Raw genomic sequence first — 15,690 nt, forward strand, 5'->3', positions numbered from 1 at the left:
TGTACAACTCTGTCTATAACAACTCAGTGCCAACAACCTTCCCTGGAGCCACAATGTTTAAAAAAACAAACAAAAACTCTGCTAGAAGATGACCAAAGCGATTTCCTTTTTCGAAATGACAAGCCACAGTGGAGGCCAGCTTCCAGTCTGCTGCTAAAGCAGACAAGAGATGAAACTAAAGGAGGGGACATAAAAAAAAATGCAGATGGGAGGGGTGTGATCGCAAGCTACAATACACTGCCTGTAACAGCAACCTGGCTTCACTTCCTAGTTCTTAAAACAAGCAGGGAGGGATTTCAGGAAGGAAATCTGGGCCAGAGTACTTATCTCTTAGTGGGGTTGCCTCATTCCTTTTCAGCCCGCCTTATCTTCTCCATCAGTGACCACATCCCTTTCAGTGTTCAGCTCCAAGTTAATGTTTGATGGAAACTGCTGCCTTTCAGCCACAGGGAACAAATCCCCTGGCAGAGGGCAGAGACGACAATCAAGCTGCTGATCGGGTTGGCTGTCCTTTAGGGAGAACTGGGGACTGACTCCAGCATTTGAGCATTTCTTGCCTTCTGTCCCACCCAAACCAGGTGACTGAAAGTTTTTCTCAACTTGTTTCTTCTCTCAGGGTTGCTAAAATGATCGGGGCCGAGGACTAATTCAGTAAGGCGGGGGACAGAGGGGATGTGGGAGAGGAAAGTTTGATTAAAACTTTACTTCTGTTTGCTCTTACTTAGAACAAAAGATTCTTCAAACCAACAGGTCTAACTGTACTTCAGGGTAAGTTTGGAGAGATGTTGACTGTAAGACTGTAGAGAGAATTACCTCTGCTGACCTGCTTTTCTCTCCCTCCTTCCCATTTCTGTAATTAGTTTTGCTCATGGAGGTGCAAAATGACTGGAAGAATTGTTGGCACCTCATTGATGACAGCCACGTGAAAGACTTTGAAGTAGCCAAATGGGTCAAGATCACCCTTGCCCTCATCTACAGCATTATCTTTGTGGCAGGGATCTTGGGCAACAGCATCACCATCCAGACTTCCAAAATACTGCAGAAGAAAGGCTATATGCAAAAAGCAGTTACTGACCACATGATAAGTCTAGCATGTTCAGATCTCTTGGTGATCTTACTGGGGATGCCTGTGGAGTTCTACAGCATTATATGGAGTCCTTTCTCTACTACAAAAGGAGACCTAACCTGCAAGTTGTACAGCTTCCTCTTTGAGGCTTGCAGCTATGCCACTGTGTTACATGTGGCCACCCTAAGCTTTGAAAGATACATTGCCATCTGCCATCCATTTAAGTTCAAAGCTTCTTTCGGACCCTACAAAGTGAAGATTCTCATTGCCTTTGTTTGGATTACATCTGTGCTGGTGGCCCTACCCCTTCTTTTTGCAATGGGTGCAGAGCACCCGTTGGTAGCTATCCCAGGCCATCGAGACTTGCCTGTCTGTGAAAGACCCAAGGCCCGACACCTGCCTGAATTCCGTTTAAACGTGACAATATGCACCAATTTATCATCTAAATGGAGAGTCTTCCAGTTTAGTATTTTCACTGCCTTCACTGTGTACCTCATAGTGTTGGTTTCTGTAGCATTTATGTGCCGGAATATGATGAAAGTTTTGATAGTCTACAAGCAAGCAACATTGGCAGTAAAAGGAACAGAAAAGCAGTGCCAATTTCTAAGGAAAACAGAACATCCAGAGAGCAGAGGATCCAAGAAACAGACTCTTATCTTCCTAGGTAAGATCAAAGTGGAAGGACCATATATTGATGGGTGAGGGATAGTGAGCTGTAGGAAATGAGACCACACAGTTACAAAACAAGAAAGAAATGGTAGAGGAAGGATTGCCTGGAATGGGAAATTAATGGCAGAAGTGAAGTGTGCTTTATCTCTTTTCATATTTACCATTCCTTATTCATTATGGAAATATTCCTGCCCAGCAGAAAGCAAGTGGCAGACAAATTATATCGAGCCTGTGTGGTGTTAGAGGAAAGTAAGCATTAGAGGAATGGTTTTCATTTCAGTTGCATTTCCTTTTTCTTTATGTACAGAATCTAATGTCTGAGCTTTTCATAGACACTGTTATATGCACCCTAGCACATGTTCCCATCATCGTTTAAAGAAAGCTCTTTTTATTGATCTACAATAATTGCAATCCCATATGCTCTCATTGTATAAGCGTTAAAATTTTGCATCTCTTTAATTAAGTGTGTCTTGGGTGAGGGTGGGGTTCCTAAAATTCAATTTGCTTTCACCAGTCATGCTGCTTGATAACACTGTATTCTTTCCCCTCTCTTATTATGAGACAAATAATGTGCTTTATGGCCACAAATCATTCTATAATCAACAAGAAGGGAAGGATGGAATGGGGGTCTAAAACAGGAATACTGATTAATATATTGATCCATGTACATTTGAAATTTGATGAAAAGATCAGGCAATTATTTGAAATTCATATCTTTGCAATACAGACCTTGTCAGATATAAAATATAATGGAATTCGTTAGGATTTACATCTAGGAAAGAAGTTAAGGCTTACTGACATGGGCTGCAATCTTGAACACAAAACTTGGAAAAATCAATAATCGATTTCTACCATATATGGGTGGCTATATAAATGTGATCAATCAATCAATAAATCAATCAATCCAGACTTTCAGAAAACTGACCCCAAGATGTGTACTTTAGGTTGCCATTTTCTTTCACTGGCCATGCTCCTTTGTCTTTAACAGTAACCCTAGTCGGTAATTTTTTCCTGGTGAATTTTTCTCCCCTGCTTGTGTGTTGGAGACCTAACACCAGGGCTACCATATCTGGGGTATAAAGATCCAGATAATAACTGGATAACAGCTTTGTGGTCATCTGGTGGTCATCCAGATTTCTGCAGCCCAGTCATGGTAATCATAGCCAGCACCAGATTCACATGAATCTGACAGTTTTGCAGGCTCTGAAACCTCCTTGGGATTATTAATCACTGCAGGATTTATATATGAATCGTTACTTTCCTTTGGAGCTACTACACCTGCACAGGTCATTCTGTGTGTCAGGATATATAGTTATGTGCTTGGCAGAAGCCATGCATTTTCCCAAGTCTCTCAGGTGGAGGTTGTAAATGTAACATGCGATTGAAGACATTGGATTAGAGATAGTTAAAAAGTATATAATGGATAGTTAGCCATTCTTCCTTCACTTTCTTTCAAGTTTACACTGGTTTCAGTAAAACCTTGCTAACTCTTAAATTGATTTTATCTTCTTGAATTTTTTTCCCCTTTGGACTTATTAAAAGACTTGCATTAGATTCTGCTTTTTCCTTGCCACATTTTTTTTACTCTAAACCTGATTAAGTTGTCATCTCAGCATCCTGAGAATCATTCCAGGTTGTCATTCATTGGGCCTCAGCACCTGGTTTTGGTTTCTTGACTTTTCATGATGTTCTGTCTGAATGGCTGCCACTCTGTGTTTATGCTGGCTTGACTCCCTCAATGCTCTTCTTGTACTAAAGAAACTAATGTATGAATGTGCACACCACCAAGCCAGTTATCTTTTGAATGCTTTTGTGGGTCCCATCAGATATTTTAGGGTGAAAAATGGGGTAAACAGCACATAGATTAACAACTGTTTAGTATCTAAGTAGATTAGCAATTGTACCTTATGCTTTCCTAATAGTTTGTGCTATTACTATGATCTTCAGCCAATGAAGCCCCAGCTACTTGACTGACTACAAACTGAATGCAGTGAATATTGGTGCAAGCTCTATCCTATCCTATCCTATCCTATCCTATCCTATCCTATCCTATCCTATCCTATCCTATCCTTTCCTATCCTATCCTTTACCTACCTATCTCATTTGTACAAGATCACATGAACTGTAGATAAGTGCTACTGTAATAATGTGTCATCTATTATGGGAAAATGTATAGCCAGCATATGTATGTTCCTGAAAAAGAAGAATGCCTGTACATGACATCTGTGGGTTAGAGATGGTCAGTGTATTATTTGTGTCACTTGTCCAGCCCTTGCTTTCTTTTAAAAATAAATGTCTTAATGGTTGGGGAGAAAGAAACATGAAAATGTGGTGGACATGCTGCAAAGTTCTGGCCAGACCCTAAAAATAAATAAGCAAACAAATTAGCAACCTGTTTATTGCTGTTTTACTGTTGCACTAAAAAGAATCATACATAAATATAACCGTGAACATTAATATCACATTTTCAGCTATCCAAAATACTTTTCCTGTATTATTTTAGTAATTCCTATAAAGTGTGGGTTACAGTTCTCTGAATTTCCAGCCAGGAGCCCAAATCAACACTGGAGAATGCTGAACTCAGGAAACTAACCTACATATTTATACTTCATGGTGAGGCAGCATTGACTCACAGGCAGCCACAGGGTTCATAGTTGATGAAAGTTCTGATTCAGGCTCTGGACACTTTGCTCAAAGGCTCTTTAGATTTAGTTCTTTACAGTATCTTTCACTTTATCTGTTTCAGTATCTCAGGAGAACATTTCTATGAACCAAGGGTATTTTTGTTATGGTTTTATATTCCATATTTGGCATGTTTTAGTGTGCTTTCAGTATAGTATAGATCCATAAGCTGATATCACTTGATACAACTCTAACACCTTTGTATACTGGGCCACATGTTTTGTTTCATCATTTTGTGAGTTGGATTTTTCTCTTTTGTTGACCTGCATCAGTCACTGTGACTAATGATCTGATAACCTCTGAAGTTCATAATGTATTTCACTGGGATTTAACTAATATGTGAACCCAGTGATAAACTATTTGAGGGGTGGGGTGGGCATTAGCTGTCTTTCTATTGAGACAGGATCTTTCCTGGCTGACTTCACCATAATGCAGCCTAAGACCTAGCATACCCAGGCATGGCACAGTTTCAGTTTTGTTCCTAAAAACAAATAGTATGCAAAATTCTGGAAAAAAATACATTTTGATTATGTGCCATCAAGTTGGTGTCAACTCTTAGCCACATTAAGAAACCTTCTCCAGAAAGAACTGTCCTCAATCTGGCCCTCCAGGCCTTTCAACAGTACGCCCATTCCCACTGTAATTGAGTCCATCCACCTTGCTGCTGGTTGTCCTCTTCTCTTTCCTTTTGCCTTTCCCAGCAAAGGCAAGATTCTCATGAGAGCTGGGCCTTTGCACAATGTGTCCAAAATATGGTAATTGAGTCTGGTCATTTATGCCTCAAGTGAGAACTCTAGACTGATTTGTTCTACGATCCATTTCTTTTCTTGGCTATCCATGGTGTCTCCTGTCTCCTGTCACCAAAATACTACTAGTACTTTAAACTACTAATATTTTAGTAGGTTGATCATATGGAATAGTTTAAACAACACTGCTGATAATTATGATCACAGAGAAGGAAACATTCACTGTTAGGAAAAGAAATTATGTTTTGTAAACAGCTGTCCTGCTGTCTACAGCTGTTCACATGTGGTGCAATACATTTAGCGTGAATAATACTTCCTCAGACGTATGAATACACCACATCCACTATGTTACGTCACCTTTCTCTAGTTGATTTGACTAGAAATAGAAAAAAATTAAAAAGGAAACCGTTACATATATTTCTCTAATGTGTTCTTTCTTATCTGCAGGTAGTTTTGCATTCCTACCTATAAATATGTGTTTGTGTGTATGTGTATATACATGATGAAACGAAGTGGTAATGAGTTTAGAATGCTTTTCCTTAGTGCCTTCTGTGCTGCATTTCAGATGACTCTTTAATATGAGTCTCATTAATTAACTTTGGTTAGAAAATAGATGAATGAACAGAAGATAGAAATCATGGCCTGCGTCCATGGGAATAATACATTTGAAGTTGTGGCTTTCATAAGAATTATGCTTTGGGGTGCTTTTAGCCTAGGCTGAATGAACAGATATATTGTTTACAAATTGTTGAATTTAAATATTGTGATATAGTGTATCTGCATTTCATTTAACAGATGGGTCAAATTAAAACAAATATTTGCTCATTCAAATGTATTTCACATTTAATGTGAAATGTAAATGACAAACACAGAGCAAGATGTCTTGAGGAGTTTAGCAGTAATAAAAACAATTTATAGAGTCTTCTTCCCCCAGTTGTTAAAAGTGATAACTTCTATAAAGCAGAAATTAAATTCATAAATCTACTACTCAAGTAGAAGTATATGAGGCTTTAGTGCTACGCTTTGGTTCAATGTCTGAAAAATAATGAAAACAAATTGAAAACAGTTTAGAGTGGGGATGGCAGTGAAATGTTTTCTATGTGCTATTTAGAACCTAGTATTGAATTTCAGGATGAAAACAGAAAAGCACAAGATAAAATAATAAGCCTATGAAATAATAGCTCAAGAAACAACCCAGTAGTGAAGAATGTAATATTTGGTGTGAAATATTAACTGTAATATTTATGTGTTTTATTTATTAATTTATTGATCAAATTTATATGGCCTCCCATCTCACAAAAAGTGACTCTGGGTCATGTACAACAGTCCAATAAAACAATAAATATATAAATAGTCATTACATAAATCCATTATATAATAATGATTAAAACATTAATAACTATAAAAACAGAATTAAAACAGAAAAGGGGATGTTAATACCAGAGCCACCTCACTAGTTCACCCATCCCCTGAGATCCCCAGGCCTGCTGACATAACCAGGTTTTGAGGGACCTTTAAAAACCCAGAGGTGATGAAGCCCATCTCATCTCTGGGGGGAGAAGGTTCCACAAGGCAGGTGCCACAGCAGAAAAGGCCTGCTACCTAGGGCCTGCCAAACATGGCTCTCTAGTAATAATTCGTAATAAATATAGAAGCAAGTTTAATTTTTTGCAGACCTTTGGTGGGAAATGTAGTTTGTCAGTGGTAGCCACTGCACTAAGGGTGATACAACCTCTATTCTGGATCTTCCAAGAGCAGTTTCATAAAGTCAGTATAAGTATTAGTAGGATGACCAGCCATACAAGCCATAGTCTTATGGGTAATTCTTTGCTCAGGTCTTTTTTTTCCTCTTCTTCAATTTCCCTATTCACCAAGATTCCTATCACCACCATTTTAGTGCACATTGACCTAGTTATTAAGACTAATTCCAGCCTCCAACATTTCATGTACCAATTTATTTACATTCACACACAAAATAAATTCTCTTCTATTGGAATGTAAAATAATTACCCTTCTTAAAAGTACTGACAGCCCTTTGAAAGCAGAAGTTTCTTACAGAAATGTTCATCTGTATATTTGGTGTGATCCAAACAATTCATCTACAAAGGTAAAAGTAAAGACTCACTGAATCAAGCTAGTAATTACATGGACACATCCATGCTGTTTTCTTGGCAACAGGACAGCAATGGTTTGCCACTGCTTTTTTCCAGGATGTTTTCAATCTCTCAGACCAGTCGACAGTGCTAGGATTTCTGATAGTGTCTCATTCAACTAGTAACTTTTTCCAACCTTGCTTAGCTTTTTGAGATCAGCTGAGACACTCTTGTCCAAAGTAAGCTTTGAAAAGGAATTTAAAGCTGACCTTTGGAATAGGGAAGAAATGAACAATCCATTAAGGGGGGACTTTCAGGAAATATTACTCAGTCCTGAGAAAGAGGAAAGCTTGAGAAGGAAACTCAATATAACCCTGCCTTGATTTTATTCAGTATTAGAGGAGACAGAAAGAAACTTGGACAGTTTTTTAAGATTCTGTGATTCTATCTTAGAATTAAGGAGCATTCCTGACCTTGCCTAACTCCGGCAGCTGACAGCTTTACCATTTGCTATACTGAAAAGCATTTGGATTTTTAAGATTTCGTTACCATGCTTGCTTCAGTGAATTCTCTCTTCTGTTTCTCTAGTAGCTCTGAGCTGAAGGGCAGTGAAAACCAAGAGGCCTCATTCCTTAACAGGTTAATAAGCAAAGTGTTAAATCCCTCAGGACATCAGCAGCAAACTGGTTCAATACGGCCCATAGGTTGATGCTCATTTTGCCCTATGCCTTTGCTCAACTCTATGCTTCTGGAGAAAGAGTTGTGAGGGGGAAATTGCCTGTAGGGAATAGATGTGCAGCCCTGACACCTATTGTTTTTTGTTTGTTTGTTTAAATACCCAATTCTGTTTTAGCTTTTAAAGCAGAAAGAAAATGCATATTTGATTGAGTGTTGGATTGCTAAAAATCAGCAGTCAAAAGGGTATACGCAACATGAGCAGTAATAAATAAGACACAGGGGAGTTAGTGAAAGTGTTGGACTTAGACCAGGAGATCCAAATTCAAGTCTCACTCAACAGCCTGAGCTTACTCTATGACTTTGAACAACTTACTTTTTCTCAGACCAGCCTACTTTATAGGTTGTTGTGGAAAGGAGAGGCAAGGCAACAGATGCTAGAAAAAAGGTTATGAAAGGAATAGATATATAACAAGGGACTTAAATGTCCTTTTTAGAAAATCTTCCTCTGAAAGTAAAAACATTCACAAACAGAATGGCAGTGAGAGGGTAGTGATCAATTTCTAGTGTCACAAGTTATAATCCAGCCCATTCTTGACTCCACTGATCTTCTAGTCTTCTCCACTGCCCTCCCCTCACAAAAGGCCTATATGGGCTCGTTAAGGGGCTTTATTTGTATTCATTATGATTAAAATGTGAATTTTTATTGAAAATTGAAGCTTTTTATTTCATATTATTATGGAATTGTTGATTTGGGTTGAGAAATGGATTGGGCATGGGAATATAAAGTATTGAGAAGATAATGCCTAAATTTTGGCATTTGACAATGAAGTTTATTTAATCCATTAGATTACAGAAGCAAGACGTATTGCCTTCCACAGTAAGACAGCTGGGAGCATGAAGATGACCCTTTGCTTCTTCCTTCTATAAGAGAGGAAGCAAAGAAGCCTATTTCTTCCCTTTTAATACCGTTGACTGTTTTTGATCAGTAAATTGATGGTTTTTAAAAATGTGATTATGTTTCTTTAGTAGGGCATAAAATATTTTTATAATGTGAATTCTACATATTTACATTTATAAGTCAATTTAGAATTAAGAGACAAAAATTAAATATTTACATTTAAATAAAAATATTTTTGGAAGATAGTGCACAAGTCAAAAGCTTTCTCAGAAAACATTTCCTGTATTCAGATAATTTTAAAAGATGTTTTCTTTAAAACAAAAAACAAAAAAACCTTCCAGTTCTAGAGAACAGCAATGCTTGAGTTTGAAAAAAGTGTTTGCTTTTAAAATATTGTTAAAAGATTGTTATAGCTTGGTTAAAAAATAGTGTATACTGTTTTTTAAAAACAGCATTTCCTTATGGTAACAGGCTCTGAGATGTTGAAAATAATTATGATATGTGAATATTTCAAAAGCTGTGCATTGAAAATATACAGATACCATACTGACAAAGCTGACTTCCATGTTTTCACAATAAGTTCTAACTAGATAAACAAGATATGGTGAAATAGAGAGAAACAGAGAAAGTTTGCCCTATGTATGACTAGGCATTTTCCTGTTAAGCTAATTAATATTACAGCTAATAGAGTCTAGAACTTACATGCTATCAGTGAAGGTGGGATCTTCATGTAGTTCAATCTTTGTATGGATTTATTATGTTAAAGACCCAGGGAGTCCCATTATGATCAACAATTTTTTTTAGATTCTTTTTTTATCCCACCTTTATTATCTTTATTAGTAACTCAAGGCACTGAACATACCTCATACTCCTTCATCCTCCTATTTTTCCCACGACAACAACCCTGTGAGGTGAGTTGGGCTGAGAGAGACCGACTGGCTCAAAGTCACCCAGTCGGCTTTCATGCCTAAGGCAGGACTAGAACTCACCGCCTCCTGCTTTCTAACCTGGTACCTTCACCACTAGACCAAACTGGCTCTCATGCTTTTTAGATGCTTTCATTTCAGCTTTTTAGGCCATTTCTTCATCTGTATCAACAGTGTAGCTCTCTCAAATCTTCTCAATTATTCAAGTACAAAAATATAGGGAAAAATAATTATTCCTCTCCTCTCCAGAAGCTTTATTTAGAATTAGCATAAACCCCCTGTCTGGGATCTTCATACTAATCTGAGACACTTAGCAAAGGACTGAAGCTTCAGAAGAAAAAGAAAAATCTGAAACTGGCAGGCCTTGCTATAGCTCTTATCCAGCAGCTTTCACTTTGGGTGAAACTTCATTTTACGAGGAATAAAGGAGCAGAGGGCCAAGGCTACATTTGCAGGGTAAAATCAGTTCAAATGGAACAGGAGTATTTAACCTTTCCTGCACATTGATGCTCTCCTGGCCAATTTTAAAAATTGTTTTTTCCCCAGGCAAGTTCTAGATGGAAAAGGCTAGTTTCAGAAGGCAAGAGACAAAAGCTTTTAAAGGTATCATTTTTAAAAAATCACGTTTGCCTGAAAAGTTGGAAAAGTTCAGAGATCAGAAGGTTATATGTTATTTTAGGACTTTTTGAAATATTAGTACATACCCTTTTATGAACATAAGGTAAGGTACAGAACCAAACATGGAGAAATTTTGAAGACATGGACCTTGGCAGTGGGCAGGCCATTTTCACAAAAAAGTAAATCATTATTTTTGGCAGACTTTAAATACTCCTTAATAATCTGCTTTATAGGTTAATGAAAACATTAACTGTAACAGATGTATGTGATAAATAGCTTGGTATTTGCAGCCACAGCAAGTGAGAGAGAGAGAAGAAGAAGGGAAACCCTCATTTGTTGCTAAATAAAGCTTTGCACTTCTGAAGTATATATTAATCTTTGCAGTGAGCTGCTTCAAAGACATTTTGCATGGCTGACCTATACAGTACATTGTTGTAAAATATAAATTAGCAGCTTATGTTGGCTCTTTTTTTCTTCCTATATCTTAGATAAAAAGAAGGAAAGCCCAGCGTCTGAAGCTGAGCACCTAATTTTTTCACAATCAATTTAGTGTTGGCAGATTAATGTGTAGCTCAAAATAAGGGTGCCGTGCTTGGAAAGAAATAGCCTTTCAAAAGATCACAGAGGAAATATATTTTCTGAGGCACCTGGCAAATGGATTTGCAGTAGGACAGATTACTTCAAGTACTCTGCTAAAAATATGTGCTTGACATCTATGGATGACTCCAGTGCAGTAAAATTTGACAATAGTATGACTTCTGCTACAGGAAAATTAGATGTTTCTTCATAGGCAGGAAATGGTCTGTGTTTGGGTTGTTGTTAGATGAGTTTTTCTTCTTTTACTGAAAAAGATACAGCCTGGGGATACAATGAAATTGAAAAAACCCCAACAACTTGATTGATTGATTTTCAAGAAAAAAATAGCTTCAGTTCAAGTTCTTTATTTGAGTTCCCTGAACTTCAACTGCATTTCTTCTTAAGGCTTCACTGATAATACCACAGATGTATATATTAGCGGCTTGGAATTGCTTTCATTTGGGTACCCTATGGATGTTACCATATAAAAGATAAAGGATAGGGTACCCGAGGATATTCAATAGTCAATCATATCTAATTGTGCATACCAAAATCATGCCATTATGGGTGAATTTTTGGCACTGAATGTTACATTCCTAATGCCCTTTAAATGTGAACTGTTTGGCTTTGAAAACATTTCTCATATTTTATTTTTGAAGTGAGAAATGGCATATTTTAAACTAACCTAAAGTGGATGGCTTTTAGTAAAGAAACTACCAATTTAAATCCCAGATTAGATGGATTTAGAGGTAAAGACCATGAAGCTTTCTTATGTAAAACAGATGAGACTAACTAGGTTTCTAGTTAGACAAAAGAGGAAGGCCATTTTTGTCAATACTCCCTGCCCACTGCTCTGCCTCACATCTCTGAAAATCTCCTCCATGTATGAGTTGATGCAGACAGGGAGAAACTACAGAATGGGACAAAATCAGTGAAAATGACTTCCCTTCTTTCTTCTTCTGAACAATTCTTCTGTTCATTGCTCATAAGAATTAGAATTCAGCTAATAGTTCTCTATACTGCCAAAATGTTATCTTTCAACTCAGGAAGCATCTCTAGTTCTGAGGGAAACAGCAGGGACCATTTATTTCTTGATAAATAACTTCTATAGTTACACAATTCCAACTAAGCTGAATTGATGTTTTAAAGTCCATACCCTCCCCTTGTTAAATAGCTTGCTATACTTCCAGCTTCCAAAGAAACTGTTACAAGCCAGAGAATGTGGCTTTAATTGAGAATGTAAGTACTCCTCCTCAAAATTTAGGGTAGTAACCCATTGGAATATCCATTCAGAGCAATACAAAGAGCAATTCTGATTCCAGAAACACCTTCTGAAGACTCTGGGTTTGAGCTTTTAGGCATGAGGCAATCTCTTAGCAAATGGCTCTCATAGTATGCTTCAGAACTGGAAGTTTTAGAAAGAACAGATGAAGTCTTGCAAACAGAGATGAAAGTGTTTCAAAAATAGTTGTAGAGATTTAAAAGACATTTAATAAGTTGAAGAAGATATTTCTTGGAAAAAAGAGCTGAAATCTGCCAAGAGCAATTGTTTCAAATTCAGGGTCAAGCATGTTGTAAAATAGTATTAATATTGAACTTTCCATATGAAAAAGACAAGCAATCTCTTGTAGTTGCCATGGAGATATATTTACAAAAGTTGTTTCAGTTGGACCATAGAAATCTGTTGGATGGTCGTTACCGAGTACAAGCAAGAATTAGATCATTTTGTAAGCCAGATCCTGTAGTAGTGGAGGTGTTTTGTTTTTTGTTTTTGTCTTAAGAGATCTGAATGAGACCAGACATATAGATTGTTGTTGGGAAATTACAGCAGTCTACTAAATAATAATGTAATCTGAAGCATCAAATTGGAGGTTCTATAGATCTTTTCTCCATTTTTCTATTGTATTTAGGAATTCTTTTCACAGCTTGGAAGGGAGGGAGAATAGTATGTCTGTGGCCTAGTCATGTCTATACCTGGATTCCCTATAGAGAATGTTTTTTTTCTTTTTTTGTTAAACTTTAGCCACATTTTCTCTATTTCTTTCTTTTATTTTCTTTCACTTTTATACCAAAATTTTGTAGTCATTTTCTTTTAATCATGGTTGTAGCCGTAATGGGGATTTAATTTTGCTTTTAATTTTTTAAAAAATGTCATAGTCTTTACATTTTATTTCCAGATTACTCATGGAGGGGGTGGATTTCAATTAATTACTTTTTAGATAAGAATTTTAGACTCAATTTTCTAAATGGTGAAGAGTTTATATTCTGACCTGGGATAAAATCTCTGTGTATGCATACATGTGTTTTAAATAATGGCATTCATATTGTGGAATTTTAGATTAAGTATATGTAAATAGAGATTATTATTATTTTAGAAACTGAAGTTGTTGATGCCTATAATAGTTTGTTTGCAAATGTTATTATTTTTATTCCCCCAGATGAAGAACCATTCTTGTTTAGAAAGTGTATGGAACAGATTCATATAAGTGAAAATTAGAAAATGTTCTAACAGATGATAGTATCAATCAAGAAATCTCCAAGCTTTATTGTTGGGCAAGAAATTTTGGACACTGATGGGTATTTATAAGTTTGGAAGTTAATAATGGAGAAAGTCAAATGGCTTCAGTACATTTTTATGTTCAAGAGGAGATAATCCAGATATTTTGTATAACTGTTTTGCAACTCTTTTTGGTTTATAGTTAGATAACTGTAGCTGGCAATTTTAATTTAGTCTTGGATTGAATAATGGATTGGGAATACATATATATTTTTAATGGTCCTCAGAATTGGAGTGCTCTCAATGTCGATATGCAAGAAACTAAAGTAGTTGATGTATACCTGTAGAAACAATTACATTTAACTAAACAGAAATATATTTTTAATTGATCCCAAATGGCACATTCTATTGGCATTGACATCAGCTAGGACTAACCGTGCCATTGTATAAAGTGAGACAGTAGTATATGGGCAAGATAACCTGCCTTACATCTCCTAACTTGTTTTTGTGCCTTCAGGTACACAAAGTTCCATACTGTCTAGGACAGTGTTGTCCAAACTTGGCCACTTTAAGATTCCCCATGGCTGGCTGGGGAATTCTGGGAGTTGAAGTCCACTCATCTTAAAGTGGCCAAGTTTGGACAACACTGGTCTAGGAATTCCAGAATGAAATGAGACTGAGGAACAGTGAAGACATCAGCCTTGCTCTAGGAACATACAGTAGAAGACTTCTGTTTGCAGCAGTGGAAAGTGATTGCCAACAAGACAAGAGTAGATCAGGTTTCCAAAGATAATGACTTCCAGATTTGGAATTTAGTTCCCACAATGGGAGTTAAATTGACTACCAATATGTTTCCAGGTGCAGTTCAAGGTGCTTGTCATTACTGATAAAGCTGTATAATGCATAGGATCTAGGTATCTTTGAGATTGTATGCAGATTGCCTGTCCAATCCAAGTCATGAATAAAAATGGGCGTGGTTGGTGAGTTATTATCTGGCACTCTCAAAACTGTGATGAGTACTTGAATGTATGATAGGAATTCTGTGTTATTTCCAGCAATTTTAAAAGCTTTTGGAAGATTACAAAAAGAATATAACTTACAGAAAATAATAGAATGGTAATATATATAGTTAAAGCATTTGTTGCATTCCTTGTTTGGTCCAAATGCTTTAGGTGCCTCTGGAACACCAGTAAATTTGAAGTCATTGGAAATTATATTTATTTTACCAAAATAAATTGGAATGATATTTAAGAAAGTTGGTTTAGAGAATTGGAGAATGTTAAAAAAAAAAAAAAAAAAGGTTGGTTATATTTTTCCTATGTTGGAAATGCAATAAATGTGAAATTGCCATAATGCCTATGCTTGGTTATTTCCATTGGTAGGTTTTTTGTTTTGTTTTTTGGTTTTTTGCTTAGACAATATTACATTGTAAAATTGGGTTTGGTGAGGAAATTGAAGTTTAAATATGTTATTGTGCTGTTAAATTATTGCTCCAAAATGTGGAACCTGTCCATTTTGATATACTGTACAGTAACTGGTCATTAGGCATTCTGGGAAGGACTTGTACATACCAGAGGTTAAATACGGCTTTCTGATATTTGTCAACACTCAAAATTGGCAACAACAATAAATTGGCTCTTATCAATGGAAAGGTAAGATCAGACAGTATTGTCTGATTGTTAAGGTTCAATTAGGCCCAGGTTTCTTAAAGGCAAACTTCAGGAGAGAAAATCAATTTTTTAAAAAATTGAGCTGTAGTAATGATAGACTGTTAGTTTGTTCTACATATATTTTTATATATAATCTTGTCTGAATTGTATTCATAATTTTGACATATTGTTAACTCTCACTCATAGTTTATAAGAAAATTTATAATATTTATAATACGAGTAATAATAAAAAGGAGTCCTCTCCCAGAACATTAACTTTCAAATCTAGGTTATGCCTCCAGTTCTGAAGATGACTGATTATGTGCCATTAAGTCAGGGTCAACTCTTAGCGACCACATAGATAGATTTCCTCCATGATGATCTGTCCCTAACCTGATCTTTCAGGTCTTCCAATGGTGCACTCATCACCACTGTAAATGAATCCATTCAGCTTGCTGCTGGTTGTCCTCTTCTCTTTCCTTCCACCTTTCCCAGCATTAGAGCCTTCTTCAGAGAGCAAGGTCTTTGCATAATGTGCCCGAAGTAGGATAATTTGAGCCTGGTCATTTTCTGAAGATGAAGGTAATATAAT

General features: G+C 36.6%; 1 protein-coding gene across 3 annotated transcripts in view; it reads left to right on the forward strand.

Annotated features, from left to right (window-relative positions):
- The first annotated feature begins 355 nt into the window (after positions 1 to 355).
- GPR39 (G protein-coupled receptor 39) overlaps positions 356 to 15,690 on the forward strand; it is a 137,636-nt gene continuing 122,301 nt past the window's right edge. The window contains exons 1-3 of one of the 3 annotated variants that reach the window (XM_025174399.2): positions 356 to 578; positions 726 to 768; positions 861 to 1,730. In XM_025174399.2, the coding sequence (XP_025030167.1) occupies positions 869 to 1,730 (862 nt within the window). In that variant the 5' untranslated portion in view covers positions 356 to 578; positions 726 to 768; positions 861 to 868. Of the gene's footprint in view, positions 579 to 605; positions 769 to 860; positions 1,731 to 15,690 lie in introns of those variants that run through there. The other 2 variants (XM_015890147.3, XM_088146489.1) reach the window with 2 other exon arrangements.

The sequence above is a fragment of the Python bivittatus genome, unplaced genomic scaffold (assembly GCF_059951505.1).
Source record: "Python bivittatus isolate LINGU-HERP-01145 unplaced genomic scaffold, Pbiv_v1 ctg000480_np1212, whole genome shotgun sequence".
In the NCBI taxonomy this organism is placed as follows: Eukaryota; Metazoa; Chordata; class Lepidosauria; order Squamata; family Pythonidae; genus Python; species Python bivittatus.